Source organism: Hypanus sabinus, unplaced genomic scaffold, assembly GCF_030144855.1.
Source record: "Hypanus sabinus isolate sHypSab1 unplaced genomic scaffold, sHypSab1.hap1 scaffold_1020, whole genome shotgun sequence".
NCBI lineage: Eukaryota > Metazoa > Chordata > Chondrichthyes > Myliobatiformes > Dasyatidae > Hypanus > Hypanus sabinus.
Window position 1 is genome coordinate 66,754 of NW_026779072.1, and position 17,724 is coordinate 84,477.

At 45.0% G+C, this 17,724-nt stretch overlaps 1 protein-coding gene across 1 annotated transcript in view; it reads right to left on the reverse strand.

The window, feature by feature from the left end:
• Nucleotides 1-14,080: 14,080 nt before the first annotated feature.
• LOC132386132 (NACHT, LRR and PYD domains-containing protein 12-like) overlaps nt 14,081-17,724 on the reverse strand; it is a 48,688-nt gene continuing 45,044 nt past the window's right edge. The window contains exons 7-12 of the mRNA XM_059958427.1: nt 16,623-16,709; nt 16,323-16,493; nt 15,998-16,168; nt 15,282-15,452; nt 14,984-15,151; nt 14,081-14,670 (exon numbers count right to left, since the gene is read on the reverse strand). Of these exons, the coding sequence (XP_059814410.1) occupies nt 14,583-14,670; nt 14,984-15,151; nt 15,282-15,452; nt 15,998-16,168; nt 16,323-16,493; nt 16,623-16,709 (856 nt within the window). The 3' untranslated portion in view covers nt 14,081-14,582. The remainder of the gene's footprint in view (nt 14,671-14,983; nt 15,152-15,281; nt 15,453-15,997; nt 16,169-16,322; nt 16,494-16,622; nt 16,710-17,724) is intronic.

Genomic DNA, 17,724 nt, shown 5'->3' on the forward strand with positions numbered 1-17,724 from the left:
CTTGATATGGAGCAAAATCCTGAATTCACTTCGACTTGCATTTACCATCAGAGTCTGATGATGATTTAAAATTCAGACAGATTCATCTGCGTACTTTGTTCCTATCGTAAGTAATCTGTCTCTGATTGACTAAGTCGTGTCCCATATGTGTATCGGCTAGGAAAATAATTCTAAAATGCTGAAGCTCCTGAAAGATGTTGGGTCTCCCGCTGCGCCTTTTCTAATTCTACTTGCATTATCGGACGGTAAAAGGTTCGACACATTCGATTATGGTGCATTGTAATGGCCCAGTGGGGTTAAATGTCTTTTAGTGAAGAAAGCGCGTTAAGTATTAAATACTTCGAGCAAAAGATCATTCAGTGGTGATGCATTCCTGCTCTCTGACTTTATCCGCAGGTGTAGCGTTTGAAATTAGGTAGTGTCAGAGCGACTCTGATAAATGTAATCACATTTCATTAGTCTTTTCCGAGATTGAGACTGCTGGAAGGTAAAATCTCAAGAATGTAAAAGAATAATTAATAGCAATGGAGATGAGACCACATAAGCGACATTGTGGACAAATGAAATGAGTTAAATCAAGATTTTCCGGAGTTGTTCGCTGTCCTGCAGTTCCGTTTCAAGTTCCTCGCTCTCCAGTCATTGTTCAACCCCTTAAGACGTTTCTCCTATCACGTGGTGCAGGATCGCTGACACAGTCGGCAACAAACACAAATATCAATTGTAAATGAACTGAATCAGTTGCTTGCACATATCAGTCAGCAGTGAAAGTGGTCACGTTGTTGTTGGTCTGCAGCAGGCCGGACCGTAGTTTTACGAACGTGAACTTCCCGAGTGAACCGAATGTAATATACAACCTCATGTCGCTATAGGACTAATTTTCCAGATAAAGTGGGAGGAGGGATTATATTGAATTGATTTGTTCAATTGAATTCAAATTTGCAGTAAAGTTGTCAGGTTATGAAATCATTCCCAATGCTCAATGCTGACTGCACGACGGGAAAGCACTCCCACGATAATTCATGATTACCGCGGTCAATGGCGATTTATAGATGTTTATATTCAGCCGAGTTAAGGTTTTAGAAGGAAGTTCATGCAGCTGATTCACTTCTTGTACAATAACATGTTCCACACACAAAATACTGCAAGAGCTCAGCAGGCCGGGCAGCATCTATGAAAAGAGTACAGTTAACGCATCGAGTCGAACCTCTTGTCGGATTGCGGAGGAATAAGGCATTAACTGCATGAGATAAATCGTGCCCGTGACCTGTGATCACACTGGACAAACTGAGCATGCGTTGCACCAACTATTCCGGAAGGCGGCATTCTTGAGTAATTTATTCCTATGAAGCTGCCTGGTTTTCATCTTCGACATTATCTTCAGTAGGACTAACGTGCGCCCGGCAATTTTGCTTCAGAAAGGTCAATAACAGTATTAAATTTTATTATTTATGTTGTCTTCCTATCCTGAGAATCAAACGATAAGCTTGTAACATAAATGCTCAGAGTGTTTGCTGTCAGTTATATGGTTGATTTGGAAGAGGGGTTAGATTATCCTTGGAAGATGAGAGGCTGTGATGGAATCTGCCAGGATGATAAAAAAGCCTGAAGGACAGAGTCAAATGTTAATAACGTTGGTTTTCAGTTATATGGAAGATTTGGCAAGAGATAGCACTTACATTAAATTAGCCTTGGATGAGAGAAGATGTGGAGAATCTGCCAGGATGGCAAGAGCATTTGGAAGGTAGAGTCAAATTAGGTGTTAGGACTGTGGACAGTCAGTACCGGAAGAATACATTGAATGTGTCTCGTAGAATCTAACCGAGAATGAAAACACATTCTACACCGAGGATGGAAATGCAGGCAAGGGGCTCGATTGGCACTCACTTGGAAGTGGCGATATGTTAGAACGGGATTGTTAAATACAAATCGCTTCTTAATAATATTTCAATGAAACATAAGTTGCGTAACAAATGAAATGGGGCAGTTACTTACTTCCAAATGCTGCTAGATAATTGGGTTGTCATGAAGATTAGATATCGTGTAATAATAGGGACTGAGAATCTGCAGAAACAAGTCCTCATATGTTGCTGGTTCTCTGGACCGCTGATGGATTTACACTGGACTTCCTCAAATTACAGTAGCATTTGGCGGTGAATTCATCTACCCCTTGCAGGGTGTGCTCGCAGATGCTGCTGCTCGGGAGATCACTGACGTCCTGGCCCATGATCTTGCATTCTTCAGACTGATGGTGAGACCAAACTCTTGGCAAGCATGAGACAGGGATCTGACTAGCCTCTGGAGAGCAGACTGTGTGTGTGACGTCAGGGCGGCAGCATCAGTGACGACTATCTCCCGGATCAGGACCTGACGCACTTTGGACTTCTCGCTGAGGCGTGAAAGGTTGAAGAGCTTGCCGTCGGCCCTCGTGTGTCGGTGCACTCCGTTATCAGATGTCCTGAAAGCGTACAGCAGTACGAGGCAGAAGAAGATCTCGAAGACCATTGCGACAAGGACACAACCATGCTTCACCCCTGCTCTGGATGGGGAAGGGCTCAGAGGATGATCCATCGAATTGTACTGTCCCCTGCATGCCGTCGTGGAAAGTCGCGATGAGATTCAGCAGCTTCGATGGGCAGCCGATCTTCGGCAGGAGTGTGAAGAAGCCCTTTCTGCTGACCAGCTCGGTAGCCATGGTAGATCGATAAAGGGAATGTACAAAGGCTGTCTCTGCTCCCGGCTATTCTCCTGTCGCTGCCCAAGGGAGAAGATCTTGTCAATGTTGGATCTTTCTGCTTTGCAGCCACGCTGAGACTCAGGGCAGATGTGTTTTGCCAGAGTCTGCAGCCGCTTAAGAACTACTCGGGAAAATGTCCTCCGAATGGCGTTGAGCAGGAATATGCCTCCGTAATTATTACAGTCGTTGTGTTCTCCTTTATTCCCTAACAACGTGATGTGATGAAAAGAGAAATACCTACAGCACAACAGCAGAAGTACTGTCCAGGGAATTACACTAACATCAGACCTTCCAGTTTCCACAGAACCTTCCCTGTTGCAATGTTGGCTTCACCTGCTCTGTTTGCAGACGGTCCCGAACTTAAGGTGTACCCGTGGTGTCTTCCAGAGTGAAAACTAATGCAACGTACTTATTCAGTTCGTCCTCCATTTCCTTCTTCTCCCATCACTGCCCATCCAATAACATTTCTAGTCATTCACTGTCTACTGTCGCCTGAATTTTATATTTCATGTAGAATATCTGAATAAACTTTTAGTCTTGTATTATATAATTGGCTGGCTTTGCATTGGCCAGTTTTCTGGGTTGAATTCCCAATGGTTTGATTTCCACTGTGCATCACGTCAACGTATTTTGCTATCTATGGTAACAACAAAGTTCAAATTGCAAGGTACTTATCCTTTCTGTTTAAGAAAGTACATGCACATCTCTACATATTCAAGAGTTTCGTTTGCTTCCGGGCAGACTCAGTGTAACCGTGAAACCAAATAGAGTTAATGAAGTACCGCATCCAACAAAACAGACAAAATAACCAACAGACAAAAGATAACATACTGTACAGATGCAAACGAAGGAAAAAATATAAATAATGATAACAAAGATTAAGCTATTACTTTCTGGAGAATGAGATGATCATTGACAGTGAGTCCAGAGATTGTGGAACCATTTTTGCAATGGGTCGAGTCAAACTGACTGAAGTCATCCTCTGTGGTTCCTGATGCTGAGGGGTAATAACTTCCTCAAACTGATGAAGTCAGCTTGAAGGCTACTGTATCTTCTCTCTGGTGGCAGCAATGAGGCGAGATCATGGCCTGGGCATCCATGACGATCGATGCTGACTAACTGTGGCCGCAGTCGGTGTAGATGACAAGAATGCAGTCGCTGGGTGGGTGACGAGGGCATTACCCAAGATGGATTGGAGTCGATCTGATACTTTTTCCAGAATGTTTGTTCAGGACCATTGTTTTTCCGGTACCTCTCTTTTTGCATCCAGTCAACATATTTGCCACGGAACACCAAATAATCTTCGTAGAAGCTTTGGATGTCACGCCGAATTTTCACAATCATTTATCCCCCACACAACCAGCCTTCGTGTGATCTGCAAACGGTATAACCCACCATTCCACCTATAAGCCATTTATAAAGATTACAAAGTGCAGGGATCCATGAACAAATTCCTCCGGAACACCACTAGTCACTGAACCCCAGGTACAATACACTCCATCGCTAACACCCACAGCCTTCCGTGGACATTCCAGTTCTGAATACAAGCAGTCCACAGACTTTCTGAATAAGTCTGCCATGGGGATCCAATAAATTGCCAACCCCTTGGGAAACTCTATGTCATCTTACCAGCAGCATGGTGGGAGAACTGGGTTATATCCTGGCGTCCTTTACCTCCCTACCCGGTTAAACAGTAGTGTCACATTTGAGAATTTCAAAATTTCCCGAAGTAAGTAATTTTTGTAAGACCACGACAAAACCCAGCACAATGTCCTCAGGTTTCTCATTCAGAAGCCTGGATGTGGTCCATGTGGCCCATGTGATTTAGTCATCTCCAGGCAATTCAGCCTGCCCAACCGTGTCTCTTCAGCAATGACTTTGGCACTCACCTCTATCGCTGAATCTCGTCAATTTCAGGCATATTGCTGGTGTCTTCCAGCGGAAAGGCAGCTGCAAAAACATATTCCGCTCCTCGCATTTTCCCTATTTCAATCACTTCAATTTTCAATTTCAATTAGTCCAATATTCCACCTGGCCTCTTGTTTGTTCTTCCTTTACCTAAAACCCTGATCTTCTTGGTTCCTTTGTAGTCCCCCTGGTCCGCACAATGTGCAGAGCTGAGATCTCACCTGCTCATTGCAGCCACCTCTTCAAATCCCGGTCGGTATAACACGGGAAATATCCACACACTTTTGCCCTGTTTAATATGACCCGGGAGACCCCGTCCTCTCTGTACAGTGCTTGACCCCTACCTGTCCTAGTGTCGTTATGTGCTGTAACTCTATAAATTAATCGGAAGGGGAACACAGTTGTCCGAGATGATTTATCAACTTAGCTTTCTGTTAGTGAAGAAATCACATATGATGTGATGTCGCAATGATCTATACCATTCAGGTACTTTCTACATATATCTTTAATTCAGTCCCCTGACGATTGAGACCAACACTTCTCACACCTTCTTGACAGCCCTATGAACTTGCGTGGCCACTTTGCTGGATCGATGGATGTGGACTCTGAGATGCTCCTAGTCCTGCGCGCAGTATTTAGGCAGTAATTATCCCTTCTAAATGAGGCCACACCTTTCCACATTGAACATAATTTGCCAATTCTCAGACCAGCTCCGCACTTATCAGTACCCTTTGGTAACCAACAAGAACCGACCACTCCATCCACAACAATACCAACATTAACGTGTTCTGCAATGGTACCAGCGCAAGGATCCACTTCCTCACCAAATTAGTTGGTAAAATTCAAAAGAGTTGGAGTCGTAGATCAGAACTCTGCGGAACCCCACTCGTCACCGATCTCCAGGTAGAGACTCTCCATCTAATATTGCAGACAACCTTCAATGGGCAGACAAAACCAGCTGTGAATCACCACAGCCATTTTTTTCTATCACGTAACTTATTATTTTCCGAATGAGCCTACAATTGGGAATCTTATCAAGCGTTTTACTAAAATTCCTGTACACAGCATCCACTGTTGTATCTTCTTCGGTGTGCTTAATAATTAAATCACATTCGTGAATCATGACCGACCCTTTATAACTATCGCATATCAGTCCCTCCTCCACATAGTCAGAAATACCCTCCAAGAACATTTTCCAACACTGAGCCCACACTGACGTAAGACTGACTGGTCTGTAATTATCTGCGATGTTGTTATGACTTCTCTTACCACCTCCGCTGCACCCATTTGTAGAAGGATATGATCAAGCTTGGGAGAACGCAGTGAAGAATCATGGTTCAGAAGGAAGACAGGTGCTGATGCCTGGGATTCTGTGCTCGATAACACTAGGAGCAAGTTACCCGGCGCATCTGTGCCGCCACATTTCCACAGTCTCTTTGCCATTCCCAGCCGGTTCCGTGGAGCCGGTTCACTGCTGATCAAAACTATCTCTTCAGTGTTAGTCCACTCTCAGAGACATTTCACTCAAGTTTCTCTCTTACCATTTCAATCTGGAGCTCCTGTTTATGGCCACGAGGGTATTCAACTGCCCGGTCCAGTGAGAATGAAGAACATGGTTTGGACCCGTCGCCTTGCTTCATGTTACACACCGCTCCCAACATCGACTCTCAGTATCAAAGCACTGGCCATTTCTCCCAGCCTGGCATCGGCACCCAATTACCGACAAGTGTGGGATCATCACCCACTCTCACAATGAGATCCATGCGGTTATATTAGGATCCCAGTTCTGGGGACATCCGGCCACCATGGTCCTCCACCGACCCAGGAATATCGGACCACGGTGATAGTGCCCTGAGAAGACCGTACTCCTCTTGGCCTGGGGATCCGCGCCACGGTGAACAGACAGAGCTGTCCTGCCACCAAGTCTTTTTTCATTCCTGATGCACGAGTGAGATCAGGAACACATCGAAAACCCCGGGCAACGCAAATTGATGGTTGGAGTTCGAGGGGATGTCTGTGTTTCCTCGGTGGACACACTGGGGAAGATGAAGGCCACAGGCCACTTCTGTCTGACCGCCTGGGTTGTCGGCGCCGCAGCGGTGCAGACTCTGGGCAGAACGGGCACCGGATGTTTCATATGTTGCACCTCCTGTGTCGATGTAACTGCAATAATTCCGTTCTTCTCTGATTATGGGAAAGGGTTAACGTATTCCTGTGTTCACATTAGTCTAACAGGTTAGATAGCGTGGGATCGAGAAAGACTGAGCGGATTGGGTTCACAATGACATCAGTGGGAGGAAGCAGAGGATGATAGTTGAAAGACTGAGCGGACTGGATTCACAATTACCTCAGTGGGAGGAAGCAGAGGATGATAGTTGAAAGTCTGAGCGGATTGGGTTTACAATTACCTCAGTGGGAGGAAGCAGAGGATGATAGTTGAAAGACTGAGCGGATTGGGTTCACAATTACCTCCGTGGGAGGAAGCAGAGGATGATAGTTGAAAGTCTGAGCGGATTGGGTTTACAATTACCTCAGTGGGAGGAAGCAGAGGATGATAGTTGAAAGATTGAGCAGATTGGGTTCACAATTACCTCACTGGGAAGAAGCAGAGGATGATAGTTGAAAGACTGAGCCGATTGGGTTCACAATTACCTCAGCGGGAGGAAGCAGAGGATGATAATTGAAGTTTGTTTCTCAGAAATGAGACTTGTCTGTAATGTTGTATCACAGGGGCTAGTTCCAGGACATCTGTGCTTTAAACATTATATTAATTATTTGAGTGTGGATATGTGAGGCATGCTTAGTTTTCAAATGATACTAAAGTTGCTGTTGTTATACTAGTTTAGCTGACAATGAAAAAAAAAACATAAGGGGATTATTTAGCAACGTGGGCTGTGGATTGGCAAATAGAGTTCAGACAACTACATGTGAAGCATTGCATCGTGGAACTTAAAACCAGTGTAGGATGTACACAGTGAAGAATGGAATCCAGGGAAAGGGAGGGGCCGAGGATGCAAAAGCATCGTTTACTGAAAACAATGGCACAGCTAGTTAGAGTGATGAAATACTTTTTTTCATTCAGAGGACTAATAAATATAGGATTCGAGACATACACACAAAATGCTGAGGGATCTCAGCAGTCCAGGGAACATCTATCTAAAAGGTTACAGTCGATGTTTCAGATCGAGACCCTTCATTAGGACAGGAAGGAAAAAAAAAAACTGAGGTGTTTGTATTCCTGATGAACGACCTCGGCTACGAAAAATGGACTCTACATTTTCCATCGCTGCTGCCTGGCCTGCTGAGTTCCTCCAGCAGTTTGTGGTGTTGTTAGGATTTGCAGCATTTGCAGATTGTCTGTTGGTAGGAATTAGGAAGTTTTGTTGCTTTTATGCAATACGTGGATGTGGCGCACTTTGACTTTTCGGTACAGAGTTGATCATTGTGCTGAAGTTAAGATTTCATTAAAACATAAAGGGTTTACCAGGATATTCCTTACTTTCGGGTCTGAAATACAAGAACTTTGCAAATTCCATGGACCGTAGAAGTTTGAAGGGTGAGCTGATGCAGGTTTAACAGCTCATGACTGACATAGATAAGATGAAAGCATAGTTGCTTCCCTCGGAAAGAGGTGATTAAAAACAAAACGGCTTTCACATTTTTGCGTATTGCATACAGAGAGTTTGATCAATTGAACTGAGAGTCTTTATTTGTGAATTTTCTGTTTTTCTTTTCCACAGAATCACCTAAAAGCGGAGATTATTGTAAATGTAAAAGACATAAAAAAAAACCTCAACAACTGAAGTGTTAGCAGATAGAAAGTATTCATAGCACCTTTCTCAGTACCTAGTTCAATCATTTTAATGATATTACAGCCAGTATATTGCTTGGGATAATTCTCTATGAACTTTACACAGCAGAATGAAGGAAGATATGCCCCACTACACCTCGCAAAATTGTTCAAGCTATGCCAGGTTGGTTGTGGAGCGCCAGTGTTTAACACTCCTATGGACTTCCCAGGTCTGTTCGACTGGGTTAAGGTCAGGACACTGACTGGGTCATTGAAGAACAGGATAACTCACCTATAGTCTCCTATTTACTGCCTCGAGCACATTCTTATAGCGGACGGACATTTGACATTTCCCATTCCGCTGGAACAATTCCCGAATTTAGTGATTCTTGAAATATCATTACGAATCGCTTCAGCATCTCCTCAGAAATCCCTTTTCGAACCCTGGTGTTTCCTCGATCTTGTCCAGGTGACCTATCTACCGTCAAACCTTTCAGCATCCCAAGTACCTACTCGTTACCAAGAGCAAATACACCCACCCCTGCGCTCTGACATTCGCGACTTTTAAGTATATTGCTGGTGTGTTTAACAGTGAAGGCTGAGGCATAATAGTTATTTTCATCCGACATTTCTTTGAACTGCATTACACACTCAGCACTGTCATTCCCATTCTCATTGTCATTCTCTCAGCACTGCCAATATCCATCCTTGCCTCTCTCATACTGAATACTTGACAAAGACTTTTGGTTTATTCCTTAATGTAACTGACTGGATTACCCTGATATATCATCTTTTATATCTGTACCTCGTTTTTTTTTTGTTGCATTCCGGGTTAACTTTGTAGACAAAATGTGCAAGTGGCAGGGCCCTGGGCTGTAAGCGAAGAACGATCGGCAATTTGAACAATTTAACTGCCGTGTCAGATTGAACCCGTCGTGGTGTCGGGGCTGGGAGCAAGGGAAGGGCTGGTTCAACTCACCGCTCGATCAGGTTTACTGATATCGGCGCTGGCCTGCATCTAATGGACTCCTGAATCGGCTGCTGTGATGAGTGGCTTCGTGGTTGTGGAATCACTTTCAGGAGCTTCACTTATGAATGATATTTGCTTACTTTTGTTGTCTGCACCTTGGATATGTTTTTCTACACATCAGGTGTTTGACGGTATTCTTTATTCGAATATTCTCTGTCCTGCGGCGGATCCGTGTTGGCAGCGCCGTGTTGATACTGAACAGGATATGAATACATTAGTTTCTATCCCTCCTTCGTTCTGTAGTTCACAACAGTACTCTCTCTCTCTCTCTCTCTCTCTCTCTCTCTCTCTCTCTCTCCAACGATTACAATACAACAACCATAACTACATCAGTACTCATGAACTGAACTGAACTTCATACTTTTCTATGACAATACATTTGCCCCTAGACATCAATAGAGTTTGTTTATTATTGCTTATTATTATTCCTACACTTTGAGGCTTATTACTGCTAACTTGTTTTATATGTATCTTTGCATTATTGTTATGGTTTTGCTTATTTTTATAAATAAACATCTTTAGTTTGGTACCACCAGGCTCCAACGAATTCTTCTTCCTCTGCTGTTTAAACACCCAGTTACGGGGTACGTAACAAATCTTCTATCCCATAGAGTGGTGACTAGTTGCAACCTGTCATCTCAGGGAGGGTGAGAGGGGAACGGCAGGGGTAGATTTTCATATACTGATATGGAACAGAAACATGAGCAGGAGCAAGATGGGCCAAGAGGCCTCTCCAGTGAGACATGGAATTTGATACAAGTGATTTATCTTTCACAGATTCAGAATATTAAACACCAGTCTAGTTTAAGTCTAACATCAGCAGAACGGACCCCTGCAATGCTCAATGACCAGGGTTCAGTCCTGGGGGCGATGAGCAGTCGCAAGAACTGCAGAATTTGACAGTAACAGTCCCTTATGAACCTGCAGCTGCCTTTAGTCACCGTGATGGTTAAACGTTTAACACACAGATGATTTGAACTTCCTCCCTGACGTGCAGTTGCTGGTGTTGCAGCAGCTGGGATGATTGAGTAAATCTCTTTGCTCACTCCGGACAGAAATGTGGCTTCTATTTATTGCGAACTCACCGGAGCATGACAAGGTGGGTTAACTGAATGAGTCTCTTCACACACACGGAGCAGTTGAACGGCCGCTTCCCAGGGCGAAGTTGTTGGTGTAACTGCGATGAATGACGTCAAACGGCTATCAACGTCATGGCAATGGATCAAGTCAGATCACGGACATGGACACGTGGTCGTTCCCTCCTTGTTGCGGAGGAAAAAGACTTCATCCTCTAACTGGCCACAGTTCCGGCATCAGGCACAATATCAAACTCTCTGCTTCTCTCTCTGTATCAAAATGAATCATTCCTCCCCTTCATTAGTCTGTGACTTGGCTGTTTGTCTGTCTCCTTCGCATTCTGAGCATGCGCCACACACCTACTCAGATCACATTTTATATACACGGCTGTGACTGGAGACTTTCTGATTATTATGTCCCTCCCGGCATTTGACAGTAGTAAACTCAGAGACAGCAATGGTATTGAACATCGGGAGTAGGTGATTAGGCTTTTTCGTTGGAGATCGATAAACTGCCGGTAGTGTGTGTCTGGATGAGTGGGTCGTTTTCAGACTGGAAGGAGGTAGCGTTTGGAGTTCCCCAGAGTTCAGTGCACTGTGGGACTGCAGTGGCGGGTTCCAATCTGCTAATTACATTTGCTGGCTGCACTACATTGAATCCAAATAACGAGGCAGCGTATAGAGAAGAAGACATCACCCCGACACAGTGGTGTCAAGAAAACAACCTCTCCCTCATTGTGACAAAAACAAAGGAGCTGGCTGTGGATTACAGGGGGAATGGAGACAGGGACCAAATTCAACATTTCCAAGTCTGTTATTGACACAAATGCACATTTTAATATTGATCATGACACAATGTATTTTTATATTGTTAATGACATATTGCATATTTATAGAGTTTTACTGACAGAGAATCGTATATTTCTGTTCCGTGTGTTATCCGAATGTACTTGCCTGTGATGCTGCCACAAGTCAGTATTTCTCTGTCCCTGTACCTTCCCGTACTTGTGCACTTGGCAATAAATTCAAGAGGACCTGAGAAATCTCAGTGAGATTTGATTAGTGATGATCATCTCGGCAGCTCGGTAGGTCGAATGTATGAGACAGTACACTGTTAAATGCAAAATCCAGAAGTGTTGATGATCAGAGGGATTTCAGACTCCAAGTTCATCGCTCCCTGAGAGAGACTGCACAGATTGATCGGGTGGTTATGAAGGCAAATGACGTGGTTGTCTTTATTAGTTGAAGCATTGAGTTCAAAAGTCGGGAAGTTGTGTTGCAGCCGTTCCGAGCCTGCGGTCGTACTGTGACTGTTTCTTTAAGAGCGCCGGCGTGAGGAGGCGGGACTATGACGTCAGTCACAGGCTGACAGCGCTGACTGTGGATTAACCATGAGAGAGAGAGCGATCTGCAGACAGGCAGTCAGTCAGACTTAGAGAGAGAGAGAGACCGGAAAAGCTGATCGCTTCAGTTAGTCGCAGCTGAGGCTTGGAACTCTGCTATGCCCGCAAGAGAGCGTTGATCATCGGTACACGGAACCACAACGAATGTGTGTGGCTGTCACTTCGTATAATCCATAACAGTGGATTTGGGAATATATTGTATTAACCCTCGCCTGGGTATGTTGTGTGGTAACCCCGGGAAGACGGTATTCCTGTGACAGGTCACTTTCGCTGATAACTCGTATCTGGACGGATTCAGCGGATAAGAACTTCGTCGACGGTTATGTCGAAGTAACGGCCTTTTCTCTACGTTTCACCCTGGATTACAAATATCTCTGTCCCATCATTTATTCCGTGGATTACTGAACTTTCCTACTTTACCATCTCAAGACTCTAAGCTTTGTTCCCTCACGCTCGATAGTCTGTGAGATACATTTACACGTATCTACACATAACACTGTTAACTTTCATTTATTTCATTAAGTTACTATATTATAAGTAGATACTAATAAAGAGAGTGATTTTAACATCAAAACCAGACTCTGGTGCGAACTCTATTGCTGCTGGTTCGTTTCTAAAACGTTACAGTTCGTGACACGGTTTCATAAAACTAGTTAGACCACATCTGGAGTGTTTCATACAGTTCTTGTTGCCCCCATTTTCGGAATGATATCGGGGCTTTGGACAGGGCGCAGAAGAGGCTTACCAGGATACTGCCTGGATTAGAGGGCATGAACTATAACGAGAGGCTGGACAAACTTGTGTTGTTTTCTCCAGAGCGGCGCAGGCTGGTGTGAGCTTTGTGTCATCCACAAACATGGAGATGCTGCATTTAATTCCCTCGTCTAAATCATTAATGTATATTGCAAACAACTGGGGTCCCCGCACTGAGCCTTGCGGTACCCCACTAGTCACTGCTTGACATTCTGAAAGGGTTCCGTTTATTCCCACGCTTTGCTTCCTGTCTGCCAACCAATTCTCTATCCATATGAATACCATACACCCAATACGGTGTGCTTTAAGCTTGCACACGAATCTCCTGTGTGGGACCTTGTCAAAAGCCTTTTGAAAATACAAATATACAGCATCCACTGGCTCTCCCCTATCCACTCTACTAGTTACATCCTCAAAAAATTCTATAGATTCGTCAGACATGATTTTCCTTTCACAAATCCATGCTGACTTTGCCCGATGATTTCACCGCTTTCCAAATGTGCTGTTATCACATCTTTGATAACTGACTCTAGCATTTTCCCCACCACCGAAGTCAGACTAACCGGTCTATAATTCCCGGGTTTCTCTCTCCTTCCTTCCTTAAAAAGTGGGGTTACGTTTGCCCTCCAATTCTCAGAAACTAATCCAGAATCTAAAGTTTTGAAAAATTATCACTAATACATCCACTATTTGTTCGGCTACTTTGTAAGTCATCGATTGGCAATGATGCCCATTGTCAATCAGCCCATCGATTCTTCCATGACCAACATTTTCAATTAGCCCAGCACCCTCTCCCTGGCAGCCTTCTTCAGACAGTTTTTTCACTCCCTCCCAGGTGAACGTTTTATATCCTTGCTTTGTTTTCTCCCTAGAGACCATTTTCAATCGGGGGTCTCTGAAATGAAAGACTCTCTTGACCACCCTCCACTGGAATTCAAGGACTGTTTATCAGAAATAATAAATATACTTCATATAAATATAAATCACCTCCAGATTCTGTGAGTTATTACTCCAAGCGTTGTGGAGGGAGAATCCAGAGGCTGGGAAACATGCTCAGTAAAACTCCAGGTGTGTAGACAGATGAGGAACCACCCCGGTAAATTTCACTGTTTGCCATATGAAGACCAGGAACCACGTGTGGTAAAACTTCCAGTGAGAGGGGTACAGAAACTAAAAACCGCTTACACTCATCCTTCCTCTTCAGAAAGGAGTTTCTGAGACGGGGAGAGGGACGCGATACTGTGAGACTGACCTCCCTCAGCCTGGAGGTGAGACTGTGCTGTGCCACTGTGAGGAGCTCAGGACAACTGTTGCAGTGCATGTGGTTCATGGGGCAGCAGTAACCTCAGGTCACTATGTATCAAATACAACTCAGGTCAGACATCAAGACAGGAAGATTAATTTATTTTATCATGTCAAATATGTATTAAACAACATGTGTCCTACCGGTTTGGGGGAATAAATAAGCTGCTGGCGATTTACTGAGAGTCACTCACAATAAACTGACCAGTGACAACGAGTGACAGGTTGAATAATCACTCCCGTTTCTCACCGTCATTCTGCATCGGGGAACTGATGATTATAAAATCACACATCAGGGCAGCGTCTGAGATTGCTGCAGATCCAGGGTCACTGTCGAGGTATTATATCGGCCAGACTCCCAACCCTCGGTGTGTAATTCCCAAGGGTCCCCCTGGCGAAACCTGCACCCGGACATCCAGCGAAAGCTGTGCCGCCGCACGGAATGTGGGACTACGTGTCTGCAGATCACTTCAGTCATCGCCGAGGTCTTCTCCGGAGCCAGGGTCTATTACAACCATTGGGAGTTAAATCTACAGGGCTGCCATTAAAAGGGAGGGTAAAATCTTCCCATCCCACAAGCAGATGTTCACAGGATCACGTCCAGTCCAGGTCTGCGTTCCTGCAGAGACCTCAGTTCCTCCTTTCCATTCCAACTGAACTGATTGTACCGCAGCCTGAAACAGATGGAACAATCAGCGAAATAAACAGCTTATAAAACAGTATTCTTTAACTGGGACTGGGGTTAATCTACTGTGGGTATACCCGCACCATAGGGACCGCAGTGCTTCAAGAAGTCCTCACCACCTTCTCAAAGGCAACTGCGGGTGAGCAATAAATCCTGGCTCAGCTGGTGACGCCCACATTCCACATCCCGTAAATGTATCAATTTTTAAAAAGTTTTTCAACAACACTCATAGACAAGTATCGGCAGATATCTCGCGGATCTGCAGATATTTTACCACACTGAATATTAACACAAACACTCACTCGATCCGCTCCAGATTCGGGAGGGTCTCTATGAGGCGGCAGAGAGCGGGAGCAGATCGGTCTTTGAGTGAGTTCCATCCGAGGTTTAGCCCTGTCAGTGACCGGTTCATACTGAGAGCGGAGACGAGATCTTCAGCACCGGAATCTGTGAGACCAACACCCCACAGCCTGGAGATGAGAGAATGAGAAGGACACAGCGACAAGAGACGATATCAGTAACACTATTACTGATCACATTAATGTTCAGTGTCAAACACCCGGAGAATGTAAGCACAATCTCCCACAGTTTGGTACTTACTGCAGTGTCTGTATTTTACATTCCGGGTTCCTCAGAGCTGCAGACACCAGTTTCACTCCTGAATCTCCCAGTTTATTTCCATTCAGGTTCAGCTGCGTCAGTGACCTGTTTGTATTGAGAGCGGAGGCGAGATATTCCGCACCAGCGTCTCCGAGACCAACATCGTCCAGGCTGGAGATGAGAGTGAGTGAGGGTGAAGGATGTAGAGAGATAGTGGACGGTACAGATCCCTAGTGTTTATCAGCAACACAATCACTGATCACATTAATATTCAGTGTCAGGCAACCAGTGACTATGAATGAATGAATGATCTTTATTGTCATTATACATAGATACAATGAATCTCTGTTTGGCTTCCTCTCAGGCAATTAAGTAAAGCGGTAGATAAAAACAAGACAGTAATAGAAAAACAGTATTAACTAGATAAGTAGCAGTAAATAAGTTGCTGCAGCACCGGAATATCACAATAATGCCCAAAGTGCCTCTATTGCAAGTATTTGAGTCCTTGTGCGTGCATGTGCGTGCTCACAGTTTCAGTCATTATTCTGTGGGAGTGGTGTGATGGAGGCCACTGCTCCGGGGTAGAAGCTGTTCCTCAGTCTATTTATTCTGGCTTTTAGTGTTCTGGACCTTTTTCTGGAAGGCAGCTGGTCAAACAGGGAGGGGCCGGGATGTGTGGTATCTCTGGTGTCACTACCTCCCAGTCTGATACTTACTCCAGTTTCTGTATCTTACACTCTGCATTTCCCAGAGCCGCAGACACCAGTTTCACTCCAGAATCTCCCAGTTCATTCCGACTCAGGTCCAGTTCCGTCAGTGATCGGTTAGTACTGAGGGAAGAGGAGAGATCCTCGGCACCAGAATCTGTGAGACTGACCTCCCTTAGCCTTCAGATGAGAGAGAGTGAGAGTGACAGACACAGAGAGAAAGGAGACGGTACAAATCCCCAGTGTTTATCAAAACACATTTACTGATCACATTCATGGTCAGTGTCAGACACCCTGTGACTATAACCACAATCTCCCACGGTCTGGTACTTACCCCAGTTTCTGTGTTTTACATTCTGGGTTCCTCAGAGCCGCAGACACCAGTTTCACTCCTGAATCTCCCAGTTCATTACCACTGAGGTTCAGAACTGTCAGTGACCGGTTTGTACTGAGTGCGGAGATGAGACCCTCAGCACCAGAATCGGTGATACCCACGTGGTTTAGCCTGGAGATGAGAGAGAATGAGGGGCAGGACACAGAGAGACAGGAGATGGGACTGACAACTGATCATATTAATGTTCAGTGTCAGACACCCAGTGACAGTAAACACAATCTCCCACAGTCTGGTACTTACCACAGTTTCTGTATTTTACACTCCGGGTTCATCAGAGCCGCAGACACCAGTTCCACTCCTGAATCTCCCAGTTCATTCCACCCAAGTCTAAACTCAAACAGACAATTTGATGAATCAAGTGATTCCAACGGTGGGTCTGAGGGATTTTCATCACTTGGAGATATGAGGAAACATTAAAACCTCTGATAAATCACTGATCGGAATTGCTCAGCTCCAGGTTAGTCACCGAATGTTAGTAATTTAGTCTGTCGTTCTGTCCCTGTAAACTTACCACATTTTGTTTCCCACAACGAGGAGTTGTGGGTGGGAAAATGTCCAGAGGTGATGGTGAAAGTGACTCCACCAGAGTAAAAGCACTGGAACAGATAGATAACAAAGGATACGGGATGATCGAGGAAGAGATTCAACAGGAGTGAAAGGGTATGGGGAAAGTGAGATCCCCATGGGAGAAAAGGGGTTGGGGGGCGTGAGATCCCTCAGGAGGAAGGGGGATTGGGACAGAGATCACTCAGGATGAAGGGGGATTGGGAAGAATCCTCTAGCAGAAGGGGTGAGGGAGAGAGATCCCAGAGGTGGAAGGGAATGGGGAAAGAAATCCCTCAGCAGGAAGGAGGATCGGGAGGGAGATCCCTCAGGAGAAAGGGGTATTTGGAGGGAGATCCCTCAGGAGGAAAAGGGGATGGGGAGAGATATCTCTCAGGAGGAAGTGGGATGGGGAGGGAGATCTCTTAAAAGGAATGGGGGATAAGGCTGAGAGATCCCAACAGGAAGAAGAGGTAGAGAAATAGATCACACAGAAGTAAGGCGGATGGGGAAGAGAGATCCTAACAGGAAGAACGTGACGAGGGAAGTGATATCCCACAGGAGGATGGGAGATGGGGTAGGGAGATCCCTTAGGAGGATAGAAATCAGAAAAGATAATCAGCAGTTCAACTCAGTAAGACAAAGGAGATGTTGACATATCTTAGGAAGACCAGACCTTCACGGCTCCCTGTTACTACTGATGGTGAGAACGTGGATGTGGTGAGGGCAAGAGCCTGGATGACAGACTCGAGTGGAGAGCCAACACATGGCTGGGTACAAGCAAAGAAAGAGTTGCCTC